At 44.5% G+C, this 27,559-nt stretch overlaps 2 protein-coding genes across 5 annotated transcripts in view; one reads left to right on the plus strand and one right to left on the minus strand.

Annotated features, from left to right (window-relative positions):
* Positions 1–27,559, minus strand: part of LOC140455252 (zinc-binding protein A33-like) — a 476,866-nt gene that overhangs the window by 278,833 nt on the left and 170,474 nt on the right. The window lies entirely within an intron of this gene.
* On the plus strand, positions 13,823–26,701 carry LOC140455261 (nuclear factor 7, brain-like). The gene is made up of 6 exons (XM_072549994.1): positions 13,823–14,469; positions 14,570–14,665; positions 14,759–14,992; positions 15,588–15,610; positions 16,743–16,858; positions 25,933–26,701. Exons 1-6 carry the CDS (start codon positions 14,059–14,061, stop codon positions 26,022–26,024), a joined length of 972 nt encoding a protein of 323 aa, XP_072406095.1. The 5' UTR covers positions 13,823–14,058; the 3' UTR covers positions 26,025–26,701.

The following is a 27,559-nucleotide window of genomic DNA, read 5'->3' on the forward strand; positions in this document are numbered from 1 at the left end:
GAGGCATTCAATAGGTTACTCAGGAGCTTGACAGGGTCCCTAATCCATTCAATCACTTGTGACAGTGACTCACGGTTATAAATTTAAGTCAGTCACTAATATATCAAGTTGCAGGCTTCCCCTCTGTCGACTATAAGATGCAGCAGCGGAATGAGGTCAAAGAAATGTGATGTGTTGCATCTCTGAAAACCACCCCGGGTCTCCTCCACCATTTGATCGTGGCTGATATATTTCTCAGTTCCCATTTTCCTGCTTACTCTCTGTAACCCTGGTCCCTTTACTAATCAAGAAGCTATCCATCTCTGTCTTAAACACACTCAATGACTTGGTCTCCACATCATTCTGTAACAATGAGTTCGACAGATTAAACACCCTCTGGTTGAAGAAATTCCTCCTCATTTCAGTTATAGAGTCAGAGTCACAGAGACATTTAGCATAGAAACAGACCCTATGATCTAACTTGTCCATGCAAATCAGAGATCCTGAATTAATCTAGTCCCATTTGTCAGCATTTGGCTGTTACCCTCTCAACCTTTCTACTCATATACCTTTCCAGCCACCACCACTACCTATGGCAGTTTCTTTGGAATCATTGCCCCTTCAGTCCTTTTTCTTTTATATTTTTCCAGATATTTTTATTGAAAGAAGTAGATATTTTTGTAAAATTACAAAAGTACAACCAGAATAAACCAACAAAAAACGCTACTGTCTCTGTCTCTCTCTCTCTCTATATATATATATATGTATAACTAAAAAGAGGAAACAAGAATGCAAACAAAACACAACTATACTCAGGTACAAACTGAGTTCCATAATTAGCCTACACCAAACTAACAGTGACTCTGGGGGTTTTCAGAGGTCCAACACATCACAATTCTTTTCCTCACACGAAAAGTGAGAATATTAAGATTTTTTTCCCATGATCGTCTAAAGAAAAAAATTCAGAAGGGCCATGAGAAGAGAGACTTCGATTCCCAAGAACCTCTCTATTACTCCTGCCACAGCACTCCAATATCTGCCTGATGCAAGACCACTGACAATGAGTGAGAATCCCGATACTTACTTTACATTTAGGACAAAGGGCATATACTCCCACCTTAAATTTTGTGAGATGCTCTGGGGGCAATGGGCCCTGTGCAGAATCTTTACCTGCATGACAAGGGTCCTGTTACAGATTGAAACCTTTCTCGCATTTGCACAAATGTCCTCCCATGTCTCCATATACATCTCAACCCTGAGCTCTCTCTCCAAGAACCCACAAAGCCGCTCAACGTCTTCTGAAAGATTACTTCTGAATATATGATAAACAGTACTAACAGAGAAGTCAATTATAGCATAAAGCGCCCTCTCTTCTGTGACAGATCTGTAGGAGTCAGTCAAAAGCATAGTCCTTTTTTGAATACAATCCCTGACCTGAATAAAACAAAAAAGTTCACTGCCAGCCAAACCATACTTAGGGGTGATTTGGTCCAAGGACATCATTATTTCACCTTCACAAAAAACACCCAGACAGGAGATTCCACTAGCTACCCAAGGCTTAAACACGGGGTCCATTATCCCCAGCTGAAAACCTGGCATACCAGCTATAAAGGTAAGAAAGACCTTTTGAATATATTATCCTCATTCTGCCAAGTTGCCCTCCATGCTTTGACAGTATTTATAATTGTAGGATTATGACAATGTTCCGGAACTCTCTTCAATTTATCTAAAACCAACAGGCTAATGAGGGGGCATTTTGCTTGGAAGGCCTCAATATCTAGCCATACCGCTGCCAGATCCTCACAAGCCCAGTCGCTAACAAAAGATAATAGAGATCTTTTTTATCGGGAGGTCTACTCTCTCCAACCCATGGGCCAAGCAGAATTTAGCCAGCTTAATGAGTGGCCGCCTATGGTGCCAGATAAAGGAACTAAACCAACCATTATGCTTCTAGAATGTTTGCTGAGGAGAAACCAAGAGGTGAATTCGTTCAGGATATAGCAAATGGGGAAGGACATTGATTTTAATGAGAGCCACTCAGCCTAGCCAGGATATTGGAAGCACCTCACATTGGGAAAGATCTTGCTTAATGCTGTGAAGCAAATGGGCAAAATTGCCCTTAAGAAACTGACCAAAAACAAGCCTAAGAAAGATTCCAAAACAAAGAAATCCACAATGACCATTTAAAGGGGAACTGTGATTCACCCTGCACATCAGTATTGTTGGAGCTGCACCCATCCAGGCAAATGGGGCAGATTCCATCTGTGCCTTGCAGACGAGTGACAAGCTTTTGGGAGTCAGGAGGTGTGTGACTTCACGCAGTATTCTGAGCCTCTGACCTGATCTGAAACTACCTCATTTATCTGGTGAGGCCAGGTGCACCTCTGGTTAATGGTAACCCCTAGGATGTTTTCAGCAGGAAATTTCATGAAGGCATTGTATGTCAATGTGCAGTGGCTGGATTGACTGTCATTGGAGAAGGTCATGACTCAGCATTAGTGTGGCACAAATTTGAATTCACACCCTGTCAGCCTTAACTTCGATTTTGCTCAAGGTCTTGCTGCATTTGTACATGTGATGTTTCAGAATATGCAGAGACATGAATAGTGTTGAAGATTGCACAGTCATCGAACATGCCAACTTCTGACCTTATTACTGAGGGAAGGTCACTGATGAAGCAACTGAAGACATTCATGTTCATGTTCATCTTCCCATGTGCCAGGTAACCAGGGGAAAGTTTGATGCCCTCCACCCCTCATTGTCACGGATTCCAGATTTGCTGGAGTTCCTTGATACCACACTCGATGAAATATGGCTTTGATGTCAAGGGCTTTCACACTCACCATGCCAGAATAAGACAAACTTCTGGTAACTTACAGAACGTGGCATTTGTTGCAATTTTCCTTTCATTCCCTCATCATACAGCGCCCATGAGTTCCTCAATCCCACGCGGGAGAAATGATTTGGTATCCCCCTGGAAAGACTCCCCTGAGCCCAGTCTGAGACCCACTGACTGATTCATCTCCAACACCATCATGTAGCGCCACGTCCCACCTCTGGAGCAACGTTACAGCCAGGAAGGTCCCCGGGTTCCTGCAGCTCACAGCTCATTCTACCCAGTCAGTCCCTCTCTACAATTGAGCTTCTATTTGTTTCTTCTCTCCCCCTCCTTCTTTCCCCCAGACTGAGAGTGACCCCCATTAGTTTACAGCTGGCAGGAGGCAGGGGGACGGGGTGAAATTATGGGATGGATCTGTCAGTGCCCTTTAATCCTGCAGATTGCCAGCGGGGTGGTGTTTTTCCCAACGTCAATCAAGCCTCTGACTTGAACGTGTAGCCATTGTATTTATATGGTGAGGATCGTTTCATTTCTGTTCAGTGGTAATCTGCAATGTGTTGATGGCAGGGAACTCTGTCATGGTAATGCTATTGAATATCAAAAGGTTAGATTCTATCATTGCTTATTATTTGTGTGGCATCAGTGTTACTTGCCACTTGTCAGCCAAAGCCTTGATATTGCCCAAGTGTTGCCTCATTAGGGCATGAACAGCTTCAGTACCTGATGAGTAGCAAATGGTGCTGAACTTTGTGCAATCATCAGCAAACATCCCGACTTCTGACCTTATGATGAAGGGAAGGTCATTGATGAAGCAGCTGAAGATGGTTGTGCCAAGGACACCATCCTGCAAATTCCTTCTTCTGATATCTTGGAACTCAGATGATTTACCTGCAACAGCCACTAGTAGCCTCTATCTGTGCTGAGTATGACTCTAACCAGTGGAGATTGATCCTCCTGATCCCCATTGACTGCAGTTTTGCCAGAGCTCCCCCATGCCACCTCAGTCAAATGCAGCCTTGACTTTAAGGGCAGTCACTGTAACCTCACCCCTGAAATTCACTTCATTTTCCATGTTTCAACCATGACTGTAATGAGGTCGGGAGCTGAGTGGAACCCAAACTCGGTGTTACTGAGCAGGTTGTCACTGAGTAGACTCTACTTGAGACCACTGTTCATCACTTTTTTATGTTCATGAGTATGTGGATGGGGCAGTATTTGGCTGGATTGGATTTGTTCTGTTTTGTATGGACAGGACATAACTGTGTAATGTTTCACATTGTCAGGTAGCTGCCAATATTGCCAGCTTAGCGAGGGATGCAGTAACTCCTGGAGCAGTACTATTGCCAGAATAGGGCATCCTTTTCCTCCCCATCTGTTACCTTCTACTTAGCCCCAAATCCATATCTTCACACCAATCCTCCCACTCCTCCACCTCACGCCCTGCCTACCACTCCTCACCCTAACCTGCTTTTCCCCTCCTACCCCTCTTTCCCATCACCCACCTCCCACTTTCTATGGCTAGTAGCCTTCCAATTTTCCCAGAATCAAGTCTCCCTCACTCTTTGTCACGTGCTGTGGTCTGAGTCTCAATGTGATAATAGACAGAATTCAGGTTCTGCTGCCCCTGATAGGAGAGAGAGAAGATTGCTGCTCATATTCCTTATCGATTATAGTTGGGATAAATTTTCAATTGGAACAGGTATTCCAAATTATGTTGAGGTACAAATCAATCTGGATTAAATCAAATGCAGGAAAGTTATTGAATTATCGATGGCTCACAGCAGCAAAAGAAGCCATTCGGTCCGTTGTGCCCATGCTGTCCACCTGGAAAGACCCGCTGAGCCAAGTCTGTGAAGGGCTATTGCCCGAAACATCAATTTCGAAGCTCCTTGGATGCTGCCTGAACTGCTGTGCTCTTCCAGCATCACTAATCCAGAACCAGTCTGAGACCCACTGACTGATTCATCTCCAACACCGTCATGTACCGCCACCTCCCGCCTGTGGAGCAACATTACAGGCAGGAAGGTCCCAGGGTTCCTGCAGCTCACAGCTCACTCTGGCCAGGAGCAACACCTCCACAGCAATCTTGATTTGTTCAATACCTGTGCCTGTATATCATTTCAGTTGCATGACACCGTATTTTTCTTTGTACTCTGTGTCTTGTGAACCTGCTCCACAGCTACCTGATGAAGGAGCAGCCCTCCGAAAGCTAGTGCTTCCCAATAAATGTGTTGCACGAGAACCTGGTGTTGTATGGTTTTCAACTTTGTAGATTGCAACAGCCTCAGTAATCGACAGGAAACGGTGCTGTCTGTTCTCCCGGGAATCCCGACAAATCAGTCAGATCAATTTCTTCTTAGTTTCAGAAAACAGCTTCAGATCTTCTCGATGTTGCTCACAGTGAAGTTTACTGTTGTCTTGGAGGAGGTGCAGCCCAGATTCACAGGATGGAGTAGTTTAGCTCTGAAGAGAAGCTGGATAGGCTAGGGTTGTGTTCTTTAGAGCGACGAAAGGGTGAGAGGGGTCCTAACTGAGGAGTATACGATTAAAAGGGCATGAACAGGCTGGGCAGAGAGGATCTGAACCCATTAATCGGAGAATTCAATGGTGGATACCCAAGACTTTAATTTCAAGATGAATAGCAGGAGTTTTATAAGGGATTTCTGGAAAATGTTTTTCCCTCAGTGGAATTCATTGCTTGGGGTGGTAGTTGAGGCAGGAAACCTCACGAGCTTTGAAAACGCTCTTGGATGAACTCTTGAGCTATCATAACATTCACAGTTATGGATCAATTGCTGGGAAGTGAACGAGTTGAGAAAGTTAAAAATCACACAACACTAGGTTATGGTCCAACAGGTTTAATTGGAAGCACACTAGCTTTCGGAGCGACGCTCCTTCATCACCACCAGATGCTCGTGTGCTTCCAATTAAACCTGTTGGGCTATAACCTGGTGTTGTGTGATTTTTAACTTTGTACACCCCAGTCCAACACCGGCATCTCCAAATCAAGAGCTGAGAAAGGTCAGTGCAGGCTCGATGGACCAGAAGTTTCAGATCCCACTGTATAGAGGAGCAGGGTGTTCTCCCGGGGTCAAGACAAGAAGAGTTATTTTCAGACAACTGTAAGCTTCCAAGAGACATTAACCGACTAACCGTTTTATTTCCTGATTGTGCTTTTCAAGACCGTACTTTGTATGTATTGGCTGCTCCATTTCCCGAATTCACGGAGGCTGGAATGGGTGGAGATGCCGGACTTTCTTTGTTACACGATGCATGGCTGCCGCCTGCTGACAGCTCTTCACAACTGCAGGAAGAAAATGTTCACTGAAAAGAGCACGAAAAGGAGAATACCCAAAGAAGTGTGGATGCTGTACATCAGAAACAAGAAAAGTTCAGCAGGTCTGGTAGCATCTGTGGAGAGAAATCAGATTTAACGTTTCGAGTCCGGTGACCGTTCCTCAAACCAAAAATAAAATCCAACATTGCCTTTGATAGTTACTAGCCCGAATGGCCAAGGACTCTCTGAGAGAATTGCATGGCTGTACTTTTACTGGAAAGCAGGGACAAAATTAAACAATTTTGTTCAAAGTTTGTGAGAAACGGTTTTGTGCTTTTAGAGGGAGGCTGTGTGTTTTATTTTCATCGAATTCCTGCACTTGCCCACTGTCTGTGAAATCCCAGAAATACCGATATCTTTCCGGGAATAAATTATCACGAGCGTTACACTTGGGTTCTCATTGTTTTCCGTGATCGTCAAGTTCAGTTTTATCGTTGGACCTGTTAATCCAGAAGCCCTGGTCATGGTCTAGGGACCCGGTTCAAATACCGCTATGGAAGATGGTGACATTTGTATTGAACAAAAATCTGGAAACTTGGAGTTTAGTGAGGACCATGAATCCATTGTTGATTGTTCGGAAAACCCACCTAGTTCACTAATGTCCATTCGGGAAGAGAACTGCCATCCTGACCTGGTCTGGCCAACATGTGACCCTAGATCCACAGCAATGTGGTTGATTCTTAACTGCCCTCTGGGTAATTAGTGATGGACAATAAATGCTGCTTGAGGCCCTCATCACGTGAATGAATAAAAAAAAACACAGTGCCTCAATCCATCCCAAAAAATGACTCCCTCGGAAATGAATGAAGGAAATGGAGCGGGCAATGTGTACAAAGTGCGATCCTGAAAAGTACAATCAGAAAATGAAATGAGAAAATAGTTAATCCTTTTGCAAGTGAGGATTGCTGGATGATCATCACTGAGAAATATGAACTGGTAGCAGCGTAATGAATATCACATCATAAAGTCATAGAGATGTACAGCATGGAAACAGACCCTTTGTCCAATCCGTCCATGCCAACCATTTATCCCAACCCAACCTAGTCTCACCTACCCGCACCCAGTTCATATCCCTCCAAACCCTTCCTACTCATATACCCATCCAAATGCATCTTAAATGTTGCAATTTAACCAGCCTCCACTACTTCCTCTGGCAGCTCATTCCATATCTATACCAACCTCTGTGTGAAAAAGTTGCCCCTTAGGTCTCTTTTATATCTTTCCCCTCTCACCCAAAACCTATGTCCTCTAGCTCTGGACTCCCTGACCCCAGGGAAAAGACTTTGCCTATTTACCTTATCCTGCCCCTCATAATTTTGCAAACGTCTATAAGGTGACCTCTCAGCCTCTGAAGCTCCAGGGAAAACAGCCCCAGCCTGTTCAGCCTCTCCCAATAGCTCAAATCCTCCTGGCAATATCCTTGTAAATCTTATCTGAACCCTTTCAAGTTTCAAAACATCTTTCCATTAGGAAGGAGACCAGAATTGCTCGCAATATTCCATCAGTGGCCGACCAATGTCCTCCCAACTCCTGTATTCAAACTCTATCCTTTCTATCTGTGACTCTACTTTCAAGGAATGATGAACCTGCACTCCAAGGTGTCTTTGTTCAGCAACACTCCCTAGGACCTTGCCATTAAGTGTATAAGTCCTGCTAGGATTTGCTTTCCCAAAATGCAGCACCTCGCATTTATCTGAATTAAGCTCCATCTGCCACTTCTCAGCCCATTGGCCCTTCTGGTCAAGATCCTGTTGTAATCTGAGGTAACCCTCTTCACTGTCCACTACACCTCCAATTTTGGTGTCATCTGCAAACTTACTAACTGTACCTCTTACACACGCATCCAAATCATTTATGTAAGTGACAAAAAGTAGAGAACACAGCACCGATCCTTGTGGCACTCCACTGGTTCACAGGCCTCCAGTCTGAAAAACAACCCTCCACCACACCCTCTCTCTTCTACCTTTGAGCCAGTTCTGAATCCAAATGACTAGCTCTTCGGGCTTGCCATGAGATCTAACCTTACTAATCAGTCTCCCATGGGGTACCTTGTTGAACACCTTACTGAAGTCCATGTAATTCATATCTACTGCTCTGCCCTCATCAATCCCCTTTATGACTTCTTCAAAAAACTCAGTCAAGTTGAGAGACATGATTTCCCGTGCACAAAGCCATGTTGACTATCCCTAATAAGCCTTTGCCTTTCCAAATACACATACATCCTGTCCCTCAGGATTCTCTCCAACAACTTGCGCACCATCGACGTCAGGCTCACTGGTCTATAGTTCCCTGGCTTGTCCTTACCACCCTTTTTAAACAGTGGCACCACGTTTGCCAACCTGCAATCTTCTGGCACCTCACCTGTGACTATCGATGATACAAATATCTCAGCAAGAGGCCCAGCAATCACTTCTCTAGCTTCCCACAGAGTTCTGGGGTACACTTGATCAGATCCTGGGGATTTATCACCTTCACCCGTTTCAAGACATCCAGCACTTCCTCCTCTGTAATCTGGACATTTTGCAAGATGTCACCATCTATTTCCCTACAGTCTAGATCTTCCATATCCTTTTGCACAGTAAATACTGATGCAAAATATTCATTTAGTATCTCCCCCATTTTCTGAGGCTCCACATAAAGGCCGCCTTGCTGATCTTTGAGGGGCCCAATTCTCTCCCTAGTTACCCTTTTGTCCTTAATGTATTTGTAAAAACCCTTTGGATTCTCCTTAACAGTATTTGCCAAAGCAATCTCATGTCCCCTTTTCGCCCTCCTAATTTCCCTCTTAAGTATACTCCTACTTCCTTTATACTCTAAGGATTCACTCGAACTATGCTGTCTATACCTTACATATGCTTCCTTCTTTTTCTTAACCAAACCCTCAGTTTCTTTAGTCATCCAGAATTCCCTATACCTACCAGCCTTTCTTTTTACCCTGACAGGAATATACTTTCTCTGGATTCTCATTTTCTCATTTCTGAAGGCATCCCATTTTCCAGCCATCCCTTAACGTGCAAACATCTGCCCCAGTCAGCTTTCAAAAGTTCTTGCCTAATACCATCAAAATTGGACGTTCTTCAATTTAGAACTTCAACTTTTAAATCTCATCTATCCTTTTCCATCACTATTTTAAATCTAATAGAATTATGGTTGCTGGCCCCAAAGTCCTCCCCCACTGACACCTCAGTCATTTGTCCTGCCTTATTTCCCAAGAGTAGGTCAAATTTTGCACCTTCCCTATTCGGTACATCCACATACTGAATCAGAAAATTGTCTTGTACACACTTAAGAAATTCCTCTCCATCTAAACCTTTAACACGAAGGCAGCCCCAGTCTATGTTTGGAAAGTTAAAATCCCCTATAATAACCACCCTATTATTCTTACAGATAGCTGAGATCTCCTCACAAGTTTGTTTCTCAATTTCCCCTCTGACTATTACGATGCCTATAATACAATCCCAATAACGTGATCATCCCTTTCTTATTTCTCAGTTCCACTCAAATATCTTCTCTAGATGTATTTCTGGGAATATCCTCCCTCAGCACAGCTGTAATGCTATCCCTTATCAAAAAAGCCACTCCCCCTCCTCTCTTGCCTCCCTTTCTATCCTTCCTGTAGCATGTATCCTGGAACATGAAGCTACCAGTCCTGCCCACTCCTGAGCCATGTTTCTGTAATTGCTATGATGTCCCAGTCCCATGTTCCGAACCATGCCCTGGGTTCATTTGCTTTCCCAGTTAGGCCCCTTGCATTGAAATAAATGCAGTTTAATCTATTAGTCCTACCTTGTCTCTGCTTGCCCTGACTGTTTGACTCACTTCTCTTCTCAACTGTACCAGTCTCAGATTGATCTCTTTCCTCACTATCTCCCTGGGTATCCCCCTGCCCCCCCGAACCTTACTAGTTTAAATCCTCCTGAGTAGCTCTAGCACATTTCCCTGCCAGTATATTAGTCCCCTTCCAATTTAGGTGCAATCCGTCCTTCTTGTACAGGCCACTTCTCCCCCAAACTAGGTTCCAATGATTCAAAAATGTGAATCCTTCTCCCATACACCAGCTCCTCAGTCATGCATTCATCTGCTCTATCCTTCTATTCCTGCCCTCACTAGCTCGTAGCACTGGGAGTAATTCAGATATTACTACTCTCAAGGACCTCCTTTTTTTAATTTCTACCTAACTCTCTGTAAATTTCCCTTCAGAATCTCAACCTTTTCCCTTCCAATGTTATTGGTTCAATGTGGACAGTGACCTCTTGCTGGCTCCTCTCCCCCGTGAGAACATTCTGCACCCTCTCTGAGATATCCTTGATTCTAGCACCAGGGAAGCAACACACCATTCTGCTTTTTTGCTGCTAGCCACAGAAACATCTGTCTGTACCTCAGACTTCAGAATCCCCTAACACAATTGATCTCTTGGAAGCCAACTTACCTCTCCTTGCATTAGAGCCAGTCTCAATATCAGAAACTTGGCTGTTCGTGCTATTTTCCCCTAAGAATCCATCACCCCCTACATTTTCCAAAACAGCATACCTGTTTGAAATGGGTATATCCGCAAAAGAAGGGCTCATGCCCGAAACGTCGATTCTCCTACTCCTTGGATGCTGGCTGACCTGCTGCGCTTTTCCAGCAACACATTCTCAGCTCATAACCACAAAAGACTCCTGCACTAGCTGCCTACCTCTCTTACCTTTCCTGGAGTTAACCCATCTATGTGCCTGGATCTGAGACATCCCCCCTCACCTCCTTTAACTGCCATCCATCCACATACTGTTGCTGTTGCAAATTCCTCATTGCTTCTAACTATCTCTCCAACTAATCCATTTGATCTGATAAGATTCACATCCAGCAGCATTTATGGCACATATAAAACATGGAACATAAAACAATACAGCACAGAACAGGCCTTTGGCCCTTGATATTGTGCCAATCTGTGAACTAATCTAAGCCCAGCCCCCTACACTATCCCTTCATCAGCCATGTGCGTATCCAAGGATTGTGTAAATCTCACTAATGTTGCTGAGTTAACGACATTGGCAGGCAGGCATTCCATGCTCTTAGCATTCTCTGAGTATAGAACCTGCCTCTGACATCTGTCTTAAATCTATCACCCCTCAATTTGTAGCTATGCCCCCTCATACAAGCTGATGTCATCATTCTCGGAAAAAGACTTTAAATGTCTACCCATCTTGTATGTCTCTATTAAATACACTCTTAGCCTTCTTCTGTCCAAGGAGAACAGACCCAACTCTCTCAGCCTTTCTTCATAAAACCATCCCACCAGAGCAGGCAACATCCTGGTAAATCTCTTCTGCACCTTTTCCAATGCTTTTACATCTTTCCTGTAATGGGGCAACCAGAACTGTACACAATATTCCAAGTGTGGCTGCACTAGCATTTTGTATAGTTACAGCATGACATTATGGCTCTGGAACTCAGTCCCTCTACCAATCAAACCGAACACACCATATGCTTTCTTAATAACGCTGCCAACCTGGATGGCAACTTTCAGGGGTCTATGAACATGGACTCCAAGATCCCTCTAGACACCTACATTACCAAGAATCTTTCCATTGACCCAGTATTCTGTCTTCCTGTTATTCTTCATAAAGTGACATTTATTTGCATTGAACTCCATTTGCCACCACTCAGCCCAATTCTGCAGTTTATCCATGATCCCCTGCAACCTGCAATATTCTTCCACACTGTCAACTTTTCCACCGACTTTAGTGCCCTCTGCAAACTCACTAATCAATCCACCTATGCCTGAATCCAAGTCATTTATAAAAATGACAAACAGCAGTGGTCCAAGAATAGGTCCTCGTGGCACACCACTAGTTATCGGACTCCAGGCTGAATATTTTCCATCAACCACCACTCACTGCCTTCTTACAGAAAACCAGTTTCTAATCCAAACTGCTAAATCAACCTCAGTCCCATGCCTCTGCAATTTCTCCAACAGTCTACTATGTGGAACCTTATCAAAGGCTTTACTGAAGTCTATGTACACCAAGTCAACTGCCCTACCCTCATCCACATGCTTCGTCACCTTCTCAAAAAATCTCAATGAGATTTTGTGAGACATCAAACCATGTTGACTATCTGAAATCAAATTGTTGCTTTCTAGATGGTTTTAAATCCTATCTCTTAAAATCCTTTCCAAAACTTTTCCTACAACAGATGTAAGGCTTACTGGTCTATAATTACATGGGTCATCTCTACTGCCCTTCTTGAACAATGTTTGCATTCCTCCAGTCCTCTGTACTAAACCTGTAGATAATGACGACTCAAAGGTCAAGACCAAAAGCTCCAACATCTCCTCCCTTCCCAGAGAATCCTCAGATAAACCTCATCTGGCACAGGAGACTTGTCTCCTTTCACTCCTTCTAGAATTGATGACACCTCCTCCTTACTAACCTCAATCCTATATCCACAGTAACCCTTAAACTCTCTTTAATCTCCCACATCTGACAAGAAGTACATAAAGGCCATTTTTGCTCCTTCACAATCTACAGACTGAGAAAATAACACCCTCTTATTCCTCTACAAAACACTTCACCAGGTTAAATACATAATTATGGCTTAAATTTAATCAAGAGACATATCTCCAAAAACATACAAACAAGAAACAACCCACTCTACTCACTACTGCAGACTTTCTGTAGGCCACTTAAACAACTAAATTATCTGATTCTGTGCTGTGAACTTCACCCAAACAGTTCCTCCACGATCAGTTGTGAATTTCACTGTTTGTTAATTTTCCTAGACGCACTCCAGAGATACATGAATTCAAAACAGCAATTGCAGTAACTGTGCAGATACTCTCTCTGCTGCACTGTGTTCACCATGTGCTTCCTTTGTCTGTTCTGCTCCCTTTTAAAACTTGTTGTTTTGACTTTTTTTTTCAAAGGAAATATTAGAATTCTCTGTTAATGTGTGATACATTCTGCAGTGTTTCACTGGCTCTGAATTAGTCGACATCAACCAATTTTATTGACATCAGGGTCTTGTTTTCACAGGGACAGCGACACTGCTATCAAGGGGAACAAATGTTTAGAGATCTCGGGGATTGATCAGGTTCACGTCATTGCTGGGCTTCAAGTGCCTGATGTATTTCCTTCATCACTTCGGTCAGTACATGTGTAGAGTTTGCATATTCTCCCTGTGTCTGCGTGGGTTTCCTCCGGGTGCTCCGGTTTCCTCCCAGAAAAATGTGCAGGTGAGGTGATTTGGCCGTGCTAAATTGCCCGTAGTGTAAGTTGAAGGGGTAAATATAGGGGAATGGGTCTGGGTGGGTTGCTCTTCGGAGGATAGGTGTGGACTTGTTGGGCTGAAGGGCCTGTTTCCACACTGTAAATAATCTAATCTAAAAAAATTTCAGAGGGGCTGAATGGCTACAGTTGTTGTGATCGGCGCTACATAAATGCAGGAAACTCACAGACCCATTTCTGCATCTGTCACCGCAGTATCATCTGGTCATTTTATAATTCTTTTTGTTTGAGGCTGAGTGCCTGTAATCATTCACACAATTCAGGTTCCGGATCCCGATCTGACCCTGAGTTTCACCAAAGGGTTTATGATCGGCAGTGAGATTCGTGAAACCTGGGTCCCAGCCCATCTTACACACCTTCTCTCCTCCCTCCCGCCCTCTCTCTCACTGTCCCTCCCCCAAAGGTAACCCTCCCGGCCAGGGTGAAGTCCCCCTCGGCGGACTAAAACTGTTTCAACTCAAAATATTGTCTTTCACTGGTTCCCAGGTCAAAATCTTCATAAAACATAGTTACTAAATACTCTTCTCTGACATTTGCCGTGAAATCCATCAGTAAATGATTGAACTGAATGTGTTCACCAGCGCAGTCACATTGAAACTGAAAGTGGTTTGAAACAGGAAGTGCTGAGATTGATCATGGCTTCCAAACAGCAGCTCCTGAGACTGATCGAGGAGGCAATTTGTCCCATTTGTCTGGATTTCTTCACCGATCCGGTTACACTGGAGTGTGGACACAACTTCTGCCGCTCCTGTAACACCAAGAGTTGGGAAAAGAAGGAGGCAAACTCCTGCCCGGAATGTAGAGAGGAATTTCCGAAAAGAAACCTCAGGGTGAATCGGGCCTTAGCGAATCTGGCCGAGGAGTATCGAAAATTAAAGCTGGATCCGAAAGAGAAGGAAAGTAAACCTCACTGTGAGAAACATCAGGAAGATCTGAAACTGTTTTGTGAAACTGACAAGAAATTGATCTGTCTGATTTGTAGAGATTCGCGGGAACACAGAGAGCACCGCTTCCTGCCGATCAATGAGGCTTTTGAAATATACAAGGTAAAAGAGAATAATTTATAAACAGCGTGTTTCATCACATATCCCTGATCCCACACCAGACCGAACACAGCTAACTTTTCAATTTCTTTTTCAATCACAGGATCAGCTGAAATCTTCATTAGATTCTCTCACTGAGAAGAAATCGTCGGTTCTACAAACAGAACTGACCCAGAAACGGAAGATTTCCGAAGTGAGGGTGAGCTCTCCCTGTGCTGATTCTCTGGGATCTGGGTTAGTTTTGTTCACTTTATCGCGGGACATTAATGAGGTTTCACATTTCATTTGGTAGGAACAGGCGAGCAGTCTGCAGACCCACATCACATCCGAGTTCACTAAAATGCACCAGATTCTCACTGAGAAAGAGCAGCGTTTACTCAGAGATCTCAGGGAAGAAGAGGAGAGGATTGTGGAACCAATGGAGAAAAACCTTCGAGAGATTCAGGAGAATTTAAATTCTATTGAGGAGAATCTCTCAAAGTTGCAGAAACAGATGGAGCAAAAAGACGAGCTGATGTTTCTGAAGGTGAGGGAATATATTGCAGGTTATTTCAGACAGATTTCGGACATGATGACAACTGTAAAAATAAGATGGAATGTCGTGTAAAAAAATGAACTGACCTTGTGACTGTCCGGACGGTTCTGCTGTTCAAAGTTAAAAATCACACAACACTAGGTTATACCAACAGATTTACTTGGAAGCACACTGGCTTTCTGCTGTTGACACTGAAGAAGGGTCAATGCTCCCGAAACGTTCACTCTGATTTCTTTCCACAGATTCTTCCAAACCTGCAGAGATTTTCCAGTAATTTTTTTGGAACAAAATTTGTTTTGTTATTATCTCCGTGTTTCCCAATTTTAATTATCTCCTGGAACTCCCATTGTAATCCAGTTCCAGTTCCATGTGGATAGTGTGTGGGTGTGACTGGTATAATGGGAGTCACTGGATCTGTGAGCGGGACTGATGGCTAGTTCCAGTTTATTTTACACTCTCCTCAATCTTCCTTCCAAAATGGATCACTTTACACTTCCGTGTTGTGTCTGCTCATTTCAGCAGCGTGTCTGTCTCCTCCTGAAATCTGTTACTGCCATCCTCACTGTTTGTGATTCATTTCTTTCAGGAGGAAGCTTGTCGGAAGAGAAGGTAGGACATACTCTTTACTCAAACTCTGCACAGTTTGCTCAATAACTCAGGGACGGGTTATTATGGGGTTATTTCCTGGTTATTGTCACCGCTTCAAAGGGTGATTCATCAGATAACAGTAACTTCGGTTATGATTCATACATGATTGTTTTTATGAGAAGAATATTGTTACAGGTTTTAAACAGTATTACATTTTATAAAACTGTTCTACAATATTGTAAACAATGACAAGATGCCTGTGAATACAGCCTGGTTCTCAGGCTGGAAGTGATCACTGCCCTGACTTGGGCTGTTTGCCTGACTGTGACCTTCCCCTGACCCTGTGAGAGACACACTGCCCATGTTTCCAGGAAATGGCCATCCCTGTCCCTGCATGGCTCCTGACCAACTTGAGACAGTCAGAGTTTAAAGGGCAAATCATTTTTGTTTTACCTTTTACAATACTAACTCTCACCGTCGCTTTTATAAAAGGTAAAATAAATGCAAAAATAAAAAGGTCTTTAATTAGTACAATCTAATGTTCTGAGGTATTTTACAGGAGAGTTGGAAAGTGTAGAAAAGTGTCACTGAGCTTTTAATCCAGATGTTTGCTGTGAGTTTTAGCAGAATTTAAAGGAAGAAAAAGGAATATAGAGATGGAGAGTCTGGGGGAATGGAATTCCAGAGCTGAGGATCTCAGCAGCTGAAGGTCCAACATCCAATGGGGGGAGAGACTAAAATCAGAGATGGTCAGAAGGCCGGAGAAGTAGGACTCTCTGAGGGTTGTGGGACCCATGTATTGCACAGATGGACGTGGGGCTTTTCGATGTTTCAGGTTTTTTGCTTCTGTTCCACAAGCTCTGTTTAGAATACAGCAAGGGGATGGGGAAATGTATATCATCTCCATGGTGTGTGAAGTCTCAGTTACTATTCTGTTGTCAGGACATGGGCCTTTCTCTGGACCTGGACATTTCCAATCCTTGCCCGTGCATTGTCAAATTCTTGTTGGATCAGTTACAAAAATAAGAGGAACATTTCACTTTCTAACCCAGGGACTCAAACATGAAAAATGCGGAAAGCTTGAATACTTAAATGTTTTCATCAATGTTGGAACAAAGCAGAGGTTATCGTGTCATCTGTTTAATGTTTACAGGATTAGTGATGAGAAGATGACACTCTCATCTGCTGATGGCTCTCTGTCTCTGGGACAGTTCACCGGCCCTTTACAGTACACTGTCTGGAGAGAAATGATACACACCATTCACCCAGGTAGACACGTGCATTCATTTTCCTAATGATAGATTCAGATGTGCAGGGTCTCCAAGTCCCCAGTTTACATCTTCACATCACTAGTTGTTAATTCTGGAAGACTCTCCCTGGAAACATTGTACTTTCTGTGGGTCCATTTGGGTAAGTGTCTGAAGCCACCAGCTCTGTGTGTCAGAGCAGTGAAGGGTTCTGTCTCACCAGAGGATAGAGCACGGAAACAGGATTTCGAGAGGAGACTGGGCTGGCTGCATCTGGAGTGACATTGGAGGAACAGTTTTTATCATAATATCAGGAAGGCATGTAGACATTAAAGAGCCAGTGTTAAAAGACACATATCTCATGGGGGTTGTGAGAGAAACAAAAACAGAAATTGCTTGAAAAGCTCAGCAGGTCTGCGGAGAGAAATCAGAGTTAAACTTTCAGATTGAATGATCTTTCCTCAAAACTGATAGTAGCTGGGAAAAGTCAGTTTATACGCAGAAGGTACAGTGGGGAGGAGGTAAGGAGGAAATGATAGGTTGGGATCGACCCCAAAGAGAGAGAAGAACAGTTAGAAAGACAAAAGAGTAGATAATGATTAGGTTAGGAGAGTGAATACCTGGTGATGAAGACTGTTAATGCCGAATAATAGGCAGAGTGTAACGGCAGTGATAACAAGACCTGATATGTGGGGTAGTGGTCTAGTTCATGGTAGAGCTCTGGGCCTAGAATTATTGGACTTGAAATTGAGTCCAAAGACTTGCAGGGTCCGGATGTGGAAAATTAAGTGTTGTTATTCCAGCCTGCACTGAGCTTCAGTGGAGCTCTGCAACAAGCTTGAGACAGAGATGTTGCCCAGAGAACAGGAAGCTGAGTTAAAGTGGTAGGCAGCTGGAAGCTCAGGGTCCTTTTTTTTCAGGCAGAACACAGATGCTTTGTTTCCCCAATACAGAGGAGACCACATTGTGAGCAGTGAATGAAGGACACGACATTGTGAAAGTGCTACTCACCTTGTGGGTGTGTTGGACCCTGGATACTGAGGAGGGAGGAGGAAAATGGGCAAGTGTTGTATCTTTGGCAGTTGCTGAGGATGTTGCTGTGGGGCTGTGCATGGGTGTTGGGAGTGAAGGAAGAGAGCACCAGGGTGATTGGAAGGGAACGGTCCCTGTGAAAGGCTGACAAGGGAGCAGAAGGAAATATGTGCCTGGTGGCAGAAATGCTGTCTGATGCTCTTCTGGTTGTGGATGCTGGTGGGATGGTAGGTTAGGATGAGGGGAATGCTATCACTGTTGTGGCAGAAAAGAGAGGGGGTGTGGGCTGAAGTGTGGGAGGTAGGTCAGACCAAATTGAGGGCACTCTCAACAACATTGCTATGGAGACTTCAGTTGGGGAAGGATGTGGGCATTTCCGAGGCTCCCTTGTCAAAGTTTGCCTTGTCGGAGCAGATGAGAATGGAGACGGAGGAACTGGGAGAATGGAATAAGATTGTTTACAGGAAGCAGGATACAAGGATGTATACTTTAGGTAGCTAGGGGAGTCGGGTTTATAGTGGATATTATTGTTCAGTCTGTCCCCAGAAATGGAAACAGACATGCCAAGGAAAGAAAAAGGAGGAATCAGTGATCGACTAGGTGGCGGTGGGGGTGGGATGGAAGTTGATAATTGGCAGTGTCAGAATTGGGGGAGAGGATGGTCAAGTGGGGAAGGTGGAATTTAGATAGTTTAGCAAAGAGAAGGAGTTGGAAACACTGAGAGACTACCTTTTATAAGAAAAGATTTTGGATGGTCTTACTGAAGTGATCAATGATGAAAACCGCAGCAAATAAATATCAATTGAAAGAACTGTGGATGCTGTAAATAAGAGACAAAAACAGAATTTGCTGGAAAAGCTCAGCACACCTGGCAGCATCTGTGATGTGTTAAACGAGCAGGCAACTGGAAGCTCAGGGCCTTTTTCATAGACAGAATGCAAGTGTACAGCAAAGCTGTCACCCAGTCAATGCTTTATTTCCCCAATGCAGAGGAGACCACATTGTGAGCAGTGAATGCAGTAGATTAGATTGAGGGAAGTGATTGAGATTTTTGAAAAAGTAACAAAGAGGATTGATGAGGGCAGAGTAGTAGATCTGATCTATTTCGACTTCAGTAATGCGTTCGACAAGGTTCCCCATGGGAGACTGATTAGCAAGGTTAGATCTCATGAAATACAGGGAGAACTCGCCATTTGGATACAGAACTGGCTCAAAGATAGAAGACAGAGGGTGGTGGTGGAGGGTTGTTTTTCAGACTGGAGGCCTGTGACCAGAGGAGTGCCACAAGGATTGGTGCTGGGTCCTCTACTTTTTGTTATTTACATAAATGACTTGGATGCGAGCATAAGAGGTACAGTTAGTAAATTTACAGATTACAACAAAATTGCAGGTGTAGTGGACAGCGAAGAGGATTATCTCAGATTACAACAGAATCTGGACCAGATGGGCCAATGGGCTGAGGAGTAGCAAATGGAGTTTAATTCAGATAAATGCGAAGTGCTGCATTTTGGGAAAGCAAATCTTAGCAGGACTTATACACTTAATGGTCAGGTCTTAGTGAGTGTTGCTAAACAAAGAGACCTTGGAGTGCAGGTTCATAGCTCCTTGAAAATGGAGTCACAGGTAGATAGGATAGTGAAGAAGGCATTTGGTATGCTTTCCTTTATTGGCCAGAGTATTGAGTACAGGAGTTGAGAGGTCATGTCGCAACTGTACAGAACATTGCTTAGGCCACTGTTAGAATATTGCGTGCAGTTCTGGTCTCCTTCCTATTGGAAAGATGTTGTGAAACCGGAAAGAGTTCAGAAAAGATTTACAAGGATGTTGCCAGGGTTGAAGGATTTGAGCTATAGGGAGGGACCGAACAGGCTGGGGCTGTTTTCCCTGGAGTGTCAGAGGCTGAGGGGTGACCTTATAGAGGTTTACAAAATTGTGAGGGAGATGGATAGGGTAAATCAGCAAAGTCTTTTCCCTGGTGTCAGGGAGTCCAGAACTATAGGGCATAGGTTTAGGGTGAGAGGGGAAAGATATAAAAGAGTCCTAAGTGGCAACATTTTCACGCAGAGGGTGGTATGTGTATGGAATGAGCTGCCAGAGGAAGTGGTGGAGGCTGGTACAATTGCAACATTTAAGAGGCATTTGAATGAGTATATGAATAGGAAGGGTTTGGAGGGATATGGGCCGGGTGTTGGCAGGTGGGGCTACATTGGGTTGGGATATCTGGTCGGCATGGACGGGTTGGACAGGAGGGTCTGTTTCCATGCTGTAAATCCCTATGACTCTCTGACTCTAAGTGCAGATAAGGCATTGCTTCACCTGGAGGTCTGTTTGGATCCTTGAATACTGAGGAGGGACGAAGGAAACGGACAGGTGTTCCACTTTCAGCAGTCTCAGGGGTAGGTGCCATGAGGCTGTGGGGGGCTGTTGGGAGTGAGGGAAGAATAGACCAGGGCATCCTGGAGGGAACAGTCCCTGTGGAAGGTGGACAAGGGAGGGGAGAGGAATAGGTGTCTGGTAGTGACAGAAATTATGGTTGATGATCTTCTGGATGTTGGTGCTGGTGGGATTGTTGATGAGGACAAGGGGAATCTTATCAGTGTTGCAGGAGGGAAGAGAAGGGGTAAGAGTTAAAATGCCAGAGATGGGTTGGACCCAGTTGAGGACCTTGTCAACAACAGTGCTGGGGAATCCATGGTTCAGGAAGAGAGATTGCATATCCACGGGAAAGAGGAGGCAGCTAGCGTCATAAGCAGGAAATTTTGGAATGGGCATAGTGTCAGAGGAATGGTATTTGTAAGTGAGCAGGGACTGCATCATGGTAGGAAATGATGAGGTCTGTGAGGCAGGAGCAGGCAGAAAGAATGGGTCTGCCCAGGTAATCCTGTTTGTGTATTTTGGGAAAGAGGTAGAAGCAAGTTGTGTGGGATTGGGGGACTATCAGCTGGAGGCAGTTGGAGTGGGGGCAGATCCCCAGATGAAATGAGGTTGGTGATCGTGGTTCGCACAATGGCCTGATGTTCCATCATGGGGTCACAGACGAGAAGCAGATAGGCAGAGGTAGCTGAGAGGTATCTCAGCTTCTGCAATGCAGTGGTCAGTTTGCTGACTATTATAACACCACCCTGATCAGCAGGTTTAATAACAAAGTCAGGATTGGATCTGAAGGCATTGAGCATGGTACTGCTTCCCTCTACCATTCAGAATTGAAAAGGTTTATCGATTTTCTTTCCAACTTCCACCTCACTCTCACCTTCACCCAGTCGCTCTCTAAATCCGCCCTTCCCTTCCTCAACATCTCTATTTCTATTTCTGGGGATAGATTGGCCACTAATATCCACAGTAAACCCTCCGACTCCCACAATTACCTGACCTTTACATTCTCACACACTGCTCTCTGTAAAGTCTCCATTCCATTCTCCTAGTTATTCCGTCTCCATCGTATTCGTTCCGATGATGTTAACTTTGGCAAGGGATCCTCTGAAATGTCCACCTTTTTCCTCAACCGAGGATTCCTCTGGGCCCTCAAGTGGGACCAACCCATCTCTCACACTTCAGCCCTCACCCCCTCTCTTCCCTTCTGCAACAGTGATAGGGTTCCCCTTGTCCTTACCTACCATCCCAACAGCATCCATCTCCAGAGGATCATCAGCTGCCATTTCCACCGTTTCCAGTGAGATGTCACCACCAGACACCACACACCTCCCCTTCCACAGGAACCATTCCCTTTGGGACACTGTTTACTTCCAATGCCCCCTCACAATGTCATAGCACCTTCCCCGCAACTGCTGAAGGTGGAACACCTGTCAATTTACTTCCTCCCTCCTCAGTATCCAAGGGCCCAAACACACCTTCACCTGCCTGCACTTCTCACAATCTAGTCTACTGTATCCACTGCTCACAGTGCAGCCTCCTTTCTATTGGGGATATGAAGGGTCGACTTCAGAACACTTGCATTCTGTTTGACAAAAAAGACCCTGAAATTCCAGATGCCTTTTAACACACTTCCCTGTAACCTGGTAAAAACAATGGGAGAAAGTGAGGCCTGCAGATGCTGGTGATCAGAGCTGTAAAATGTGTTGCTGGAAAAGCACAGCAGTTCAGGCAGCATCCAACGATCAGGAGAATCGTCGTTTCGGGCAAAAGCCCTTCATCAGGAATACAGGCAGAGAGCCTGCAGAGTGGAGAGTTAACTGAGATGAGGATGGGGGTGGGGAGAAAGTCGCATAGAATACAGTAGGTGAGTGGGGGAGGGGATGAAGATGATAGGTAGGAAATGATCTGAGAGTTGCAGTGGGACAGGGACTCCCTGAGATTCTTGTAGAGAGAGGAGGAAAACTTCTTCAAGGCAGGCATCCTTGCAAGAGGATTCGCAATAGGGTTAAAATCGAGGTAAAAACAATGGGAGAAAGTGAGGACTGCAGTTGCTGGAGATCAGACCTGAATAATGTGTTGCTGGAAAAGCACAGCAGGTCAGGCAGCAACCAAAGATCGCTGTAACCTGCCAACACCTCTGCCTCAGGCTTACTGCAGTGCTCCAATGCAGCTCAATGCAAGCTGGAAGTACAGCACCTCACTTTCAGCTTGGGGATCGTGCAGCCTTCCAGGCCCAATATCAAATTGAATAACTTTGGGATCTGCGCTCTCACACCACCAGGCCTTGTCATCACAGAGTCTGCTATTACATACAAACCATTGTTAGCCACTAACAGTCTCCATTAACAGCTATTCACCCCCCGAGCCAGATTGTTATCCACTCATTTGTCTGTCTAACTGCTCTTCTCTCTCTTTGGGCTCAATCCCCACCTATCATTTACTCTTCACCCCTTCTCCCCCACCATATCTCCTGTATATAAACTGACATTTCCTAGCTACCACCAGTTCTGAGGAAACATCACTCAATCCAAAATGTTCACTCTGATTTCTCTGCACAGATGCTGGCAGACCTGTTGAACCTGATAAATATCTATGAGTGTAACATAGCCAAATATTAAACAAAGCAGATACTTATAAACTTCCATAAGGGGAGGGTGAAAAGCCAGCTTGCAGCTAGTGAGGTTGTTACGACTGACACACTTAATGGTCAGGTCCTGGAGTGTGTTTCTGAACAAAGAGACGTTGGAGTGCAGGTTCATAATTCCTTCAAAGTGAAGTCGCAGGTAGATAGGATAGTGAAGAAGACATTTGGTATGCTTTCCTTTCTTGGTCAGAGCATCGAATATAGGAGTTGGAAAGTAATATTGCAACTGTACAGCACAGTGATTAGACCAGTTTTGGAATACTGTGTGCAGTTCTGGTCTCCCTCCTATTGGAAGGCTGTTGTGAAACTTGAAAGAGTTCAGAAAAGATTGACAAAGGTGTTGCCAGGATTGGAGGATTTGAGCTAGAGGGAGAGGCTGAATAGGCTGGGACTGTTTTCCCTGGAGCGTCAGAGGCTGAAGGGTGACCTTATAGAGGTTTACAAAATTATGAGGGGCATGGATAGTGTAAATTGGCAAAGTCTTTTCCCTGGGGTCGGGAGTCTAAAGTAAAAGGCATAGGTTTAGGGTAAGAGGGAAAACAGTTAAAATGGACCTAAAGAGAAACGTTTTCATGCAAACGATGGTCCATCTATGGAATGAGCTGCCAGAGGAAGTGGAGGAGGTTGTCACAATGACAACATTAAAAATGCATCTGGATGGTTATATGAAGAGGATGGATTCAAGAGGGATATGGGCCAAGTGCTGGCAAATGGAACTAGATTAGGTTATGATATCTGGTCAGCACAGACGAGTCAGAGTGAAGTGTCTATTTCTGTGCTGTACATCTCTCTGACTCTAAATGAGAGAATTAATCTGTGAACAGTGATGTCACAGAAACAGCATTGTGATGATGTAAAGTCATCAGTTTTGATGATATCAGTTGTGGTGGAAACGTTCAGTGACACTGAGGAAACTAATACATTGCTTTGTTCCTAATAGTGATGCAGGAGATTACAAAGAGGTCCTCAATGGTAGTAATATCTAGATTATTCCCAGTACCATATGCTAGTGAGAGTAGGAGTAGTCGGACAATGTGTGGCTAAGGAGCTGAAGTAAGGAGCAAGAATTCACATTTTTGGACCACTGGAACCTTTGTTGGAATAGACCTGTCGAAGACAGATGGGTTGCACCTGCATTCCTGCATTGGAGGGGGATCAGTATTCTGGCAGGGAGATTTGCTCGTGTGACTTGGGAGACTTTAAACTGGTAAGCAGGGAGGGAATGTATTGATGGGACTCAGATAGTGAGATAAGAAATAAGGTGCAGTAGATAAAGGGGGTAAGTTAACTACTCAAGGTAGGCATGAGCACAGCAGAGAATGAGGTAAGAATGAGCAATTGAACTGCATTTATTTAACGCAAGAGGCCTGAAAGATAAGACCGATTAACTTAGGACATGGTTGGGAACACAGGATTGGAATATCATAGCTATTAGTGGTGAAACGTGGCTCAGGGAAGGGAAGGGTGTCATAGTAAAGATAGAAAGGGAGGCAAGAAAGGAGGGGTGTGGTATTTTTAATTAAAGATAACATTATGGTTGTACTTAAGGAGAATACTCCTGGGGACAATCAAGGGACGTTATTTGGGTGTAACTCGGAAAGACCTCATTGGGATTGCAGTATAAGCTGTCAAATAGACAGTGGAAAATTGAGAAGCAACATGCAGGGAGATCTCAGATATCTGTAAGGTTAATAGGGTTGCAATAATAGGGAATTTTAACTTTCCAAGCGTAAACTGGGAATTCCATTGTGCTAAGAAGTTGGATGGATAGGAGTCTATGTGTGTCCAAGAAAATTTTCTTATTCAATATGCAGGTGCACCTCTGTTCCTGGAGTGTCAAAGGCTGAGGGGTGAACTTATTGAGGTTTATAAAATCATGAGGAGCATGGAAAGGGCAAACATACAAGGTAGGAGTGTGGGAGTCCAGAACTAGTTGGCAGAGGTCTATAGTGAGAGGGAAAAGGTTTAAAAGGGATCTAAGGGGCAAATGTTTCATGCAAAGGTTGCTGCGTGTATGCAGTGAGATACAGAGGAAGTGGTGGTACGATTCCAAAATTTCAAAGGCATCTTGATGGATACACAAATAGGAAGTGTGAGGAACAAAGCTCACGTATCAATAAATTTCAGTCCGAGTCAAATTCTGAAGCAGCGAACTTTATTGAAATGTTCTAGCTAAACGGGTGGCTAACAAGTAGGCACACCAATCCAAAACTTATTTCACAATTTATACAGTTTAACTGAGTTTCTCTCGGTACTTCCCCGTTTACTTCATTGGCCTAGCATATTATGCGTCAAACCTATCACTATTCCTTATTGTATTCCGCTCCTGCCTAGCTGCACTCCACCCTTATTTACTTCTCCCACTACTCTAAGCCTGGCGTCCCTTACTCTTGTTTGTTTTATCCCTTATTTGTAACTAACTTGGCTCATTCTGGTGCCGACGTGAACGCAATCTGCTGAGCTGGTGTGGCTCAGTGTCCTTTTCTTCCTACCATCTTCCTTATCTACTCGTCCGTAACATATTCCATTGTTGCTCGTCCTAATCTTAACTGACTCCCTTCATATAGTTTCATCTTTGCATGCAAGTTTAGCTAACTCAGCTCTTTGCTGAAACAAATATGCAATTGTGTAAATTAGCTCAGAAGCAACTGCTTTACTTATATACCACAGGAAGGTTTAGAAGGTTTTTACAGTTAAGTCCAACTGCTGGCAAATGGGACGAGATTAATTTGGATGAGTTGGTCCAAAAGGTCTGTTTCCATGCTGGATACCTTAATGACTCTAGCAACATCTTATTTTCCACTCTGTTGAAGCCACATGGGGAGAACTTTATAAAAATTGGGGATTACATTGTTAGGAATGTACCATAGACCCACCCCAGTCAGAGATTAAATGCTAACAGGCAGACAAATCTCAGACAAGTGAAAAAACAAAAGGGTTGTTACATCAGAGGAATTCAGCCTCCCCAGGATGAACTGGGACAGGCAGATTGTGAAGGGCTTAGACAGGACAAAATTCTTAAAATGTCTCCACTTAATCTTTTTGAGGAGTGTGTCGAAGATCCAACAGGAGACAGGGCAGGACTGGAACAGCTGAGATTCACCAAGATGTTGCCTGGGCTGGAGCGTTTCACCTCTGAAGACAGACTTGATTGGCTGGAGATGTTTTCATTGAAGCAGAGAAGGCTGAGGGGAGAACCTTATGATGGTGTAGAAAGTTATGAGGAATGGATTGGACAATAACAAGTGCATAGATTTAAGAGAAGGAGCAGGGGTTTTCAAGGGGAATTAAGGATAATATTTTTACCCATGATCACAGTTGGCATCAGGACCTCACTGCCTGAAAGGAGACAGAAATCTTTGCAACATTTAGGAAGTTATTCAGATGGAGTGATAGATTCACACAGGAGAGAAACAGGCTCTTCCATCGAATGAGTCCACACAGAACAGATATCCCAAACAGATCCTCGTCCCATTTGCCAGCATTTGGTCCAAATCCCGCGAAACCCTTCCTATTCATATTGCCATCCTGATGCATTTTAAATGTTGTAATGAGACCAACCTCCACCACTTCCCCTGGCAGACCATTCCATACATGCACTACCCTCTGCGTGAACAAGTTGTTTCTCAGGTTCTTCTGGAATCTTTCCCAACTCACCTTAAATCTGAGCCCTCCAGTTCTGGAGTCACCTACCCTGGGAAAAATACATGAGCTATTCACCCATTCCATGCCCTTGACGGTTTTATAAATCTCTAAAAGGTCACCCCTCAGCCTGCAATGCTACAGGGAAAAAAGCCCCAGCCTATTCAGCCACTCCTTATAACTCAAACCCTCCAGTCCCAGCAACAGTGCTGCAAATTCCTTCCACACTCTCAGGCCTCACAACATACTTACCCCATGGTCGGGTGACCAGAATCACACTCCAGTGTGCCGCACAGCCACAACATGATGTCGCAACTCCAATACTCAACGCACCGACCAATGAAGGCAAGCATGCCATACTCTCTCTTCACCACCGTGTCTCCCTGCAACTCTACCCCATGTACCTGCACCCCCAGGCCTCCCATTCAATAACACCCCCCAGGGCCATACCATCAACTGTATTACTCTGGCCTGGTTTGGCCGAACAAAATGCAACATCCATCAAAGCTTTACCTGCACATCCAGCAATATCATTTATTGTAAGCGTTGTTCCCGATGTGGTCTCCTCTATATTGTGGAGACTGGACGCCTCACAGCAGAGCGCTTCAACGAACATTTCTGGGACACCTGCACCAACCAACCCCACTGCCCTGTGGCCCAACATTTCAACTGCCCCTCCCACTCTGCCAAGGATATGCAGGTCCTGGGCCTCCTCCACTGCTGCTCCCTCACCACCTGACGGCTAGAGGAAGAACGCCTCATCTTCCGCCTCGGAACACTTCAAGCTCCCACAGCCACTCCCACAGCCAGTTCCGCCCCTCACAATTCCTCATGCACCACACGTGACATCACTTCTGCTCCTCACATCATCGCTGATGTCACACGCTCAGTGACTTCCACAGCCCCACTGCCATGTTCACCACCACTTCCGCCCCTCATCAATGCTACTCACCTGTATTCTGCTGACATGCACCCCCCCCCACCCCCCACAGATCCCACTGTTACCATCCCTGCCCACCAGAACCCTGAGGG

This window comes from Chiloscyllium punctatum, chromosome 30, assembly GCF_047496795.1.
Source record: "Chiloscyllium punctatum isolate Juve2018m chromosome 30, sChiPun1.3, whole genome shotgun sequence".
Taxonomy (NCBI): Eukaryota; Metazoa; Chordata; class Chondrichthyes; order Orectolobiformes; family Hemiscylliidae; genus Chiloscyllium; species Chiloscyllium punctatum.

Bases quoted from the DNA above. Each gene is read 5' to 3' on its own strand.
- LOC140455261 (XM_072549994.1), top strand. From the start codon at position 14,059: ATGGCTTCCAAACAGCAGCTCCTGAGACTGATCGAGGAGGCAATTTGT. The intron at 14,993-15,587 runs GTGAGGGAATAT...CATTTCTTTCAG, and splicing joins ACGAGCTGATGTTTCTGAAG to GAGGAAGCTTGTCGGAAGAG. The intron at 16,859-25,932 runs GTAGACACGTGC...AATCTTTTTGAG, and splicing joins GATACACACCATTCACCCAG to GAGTGTGTCGAAGATCCAAC.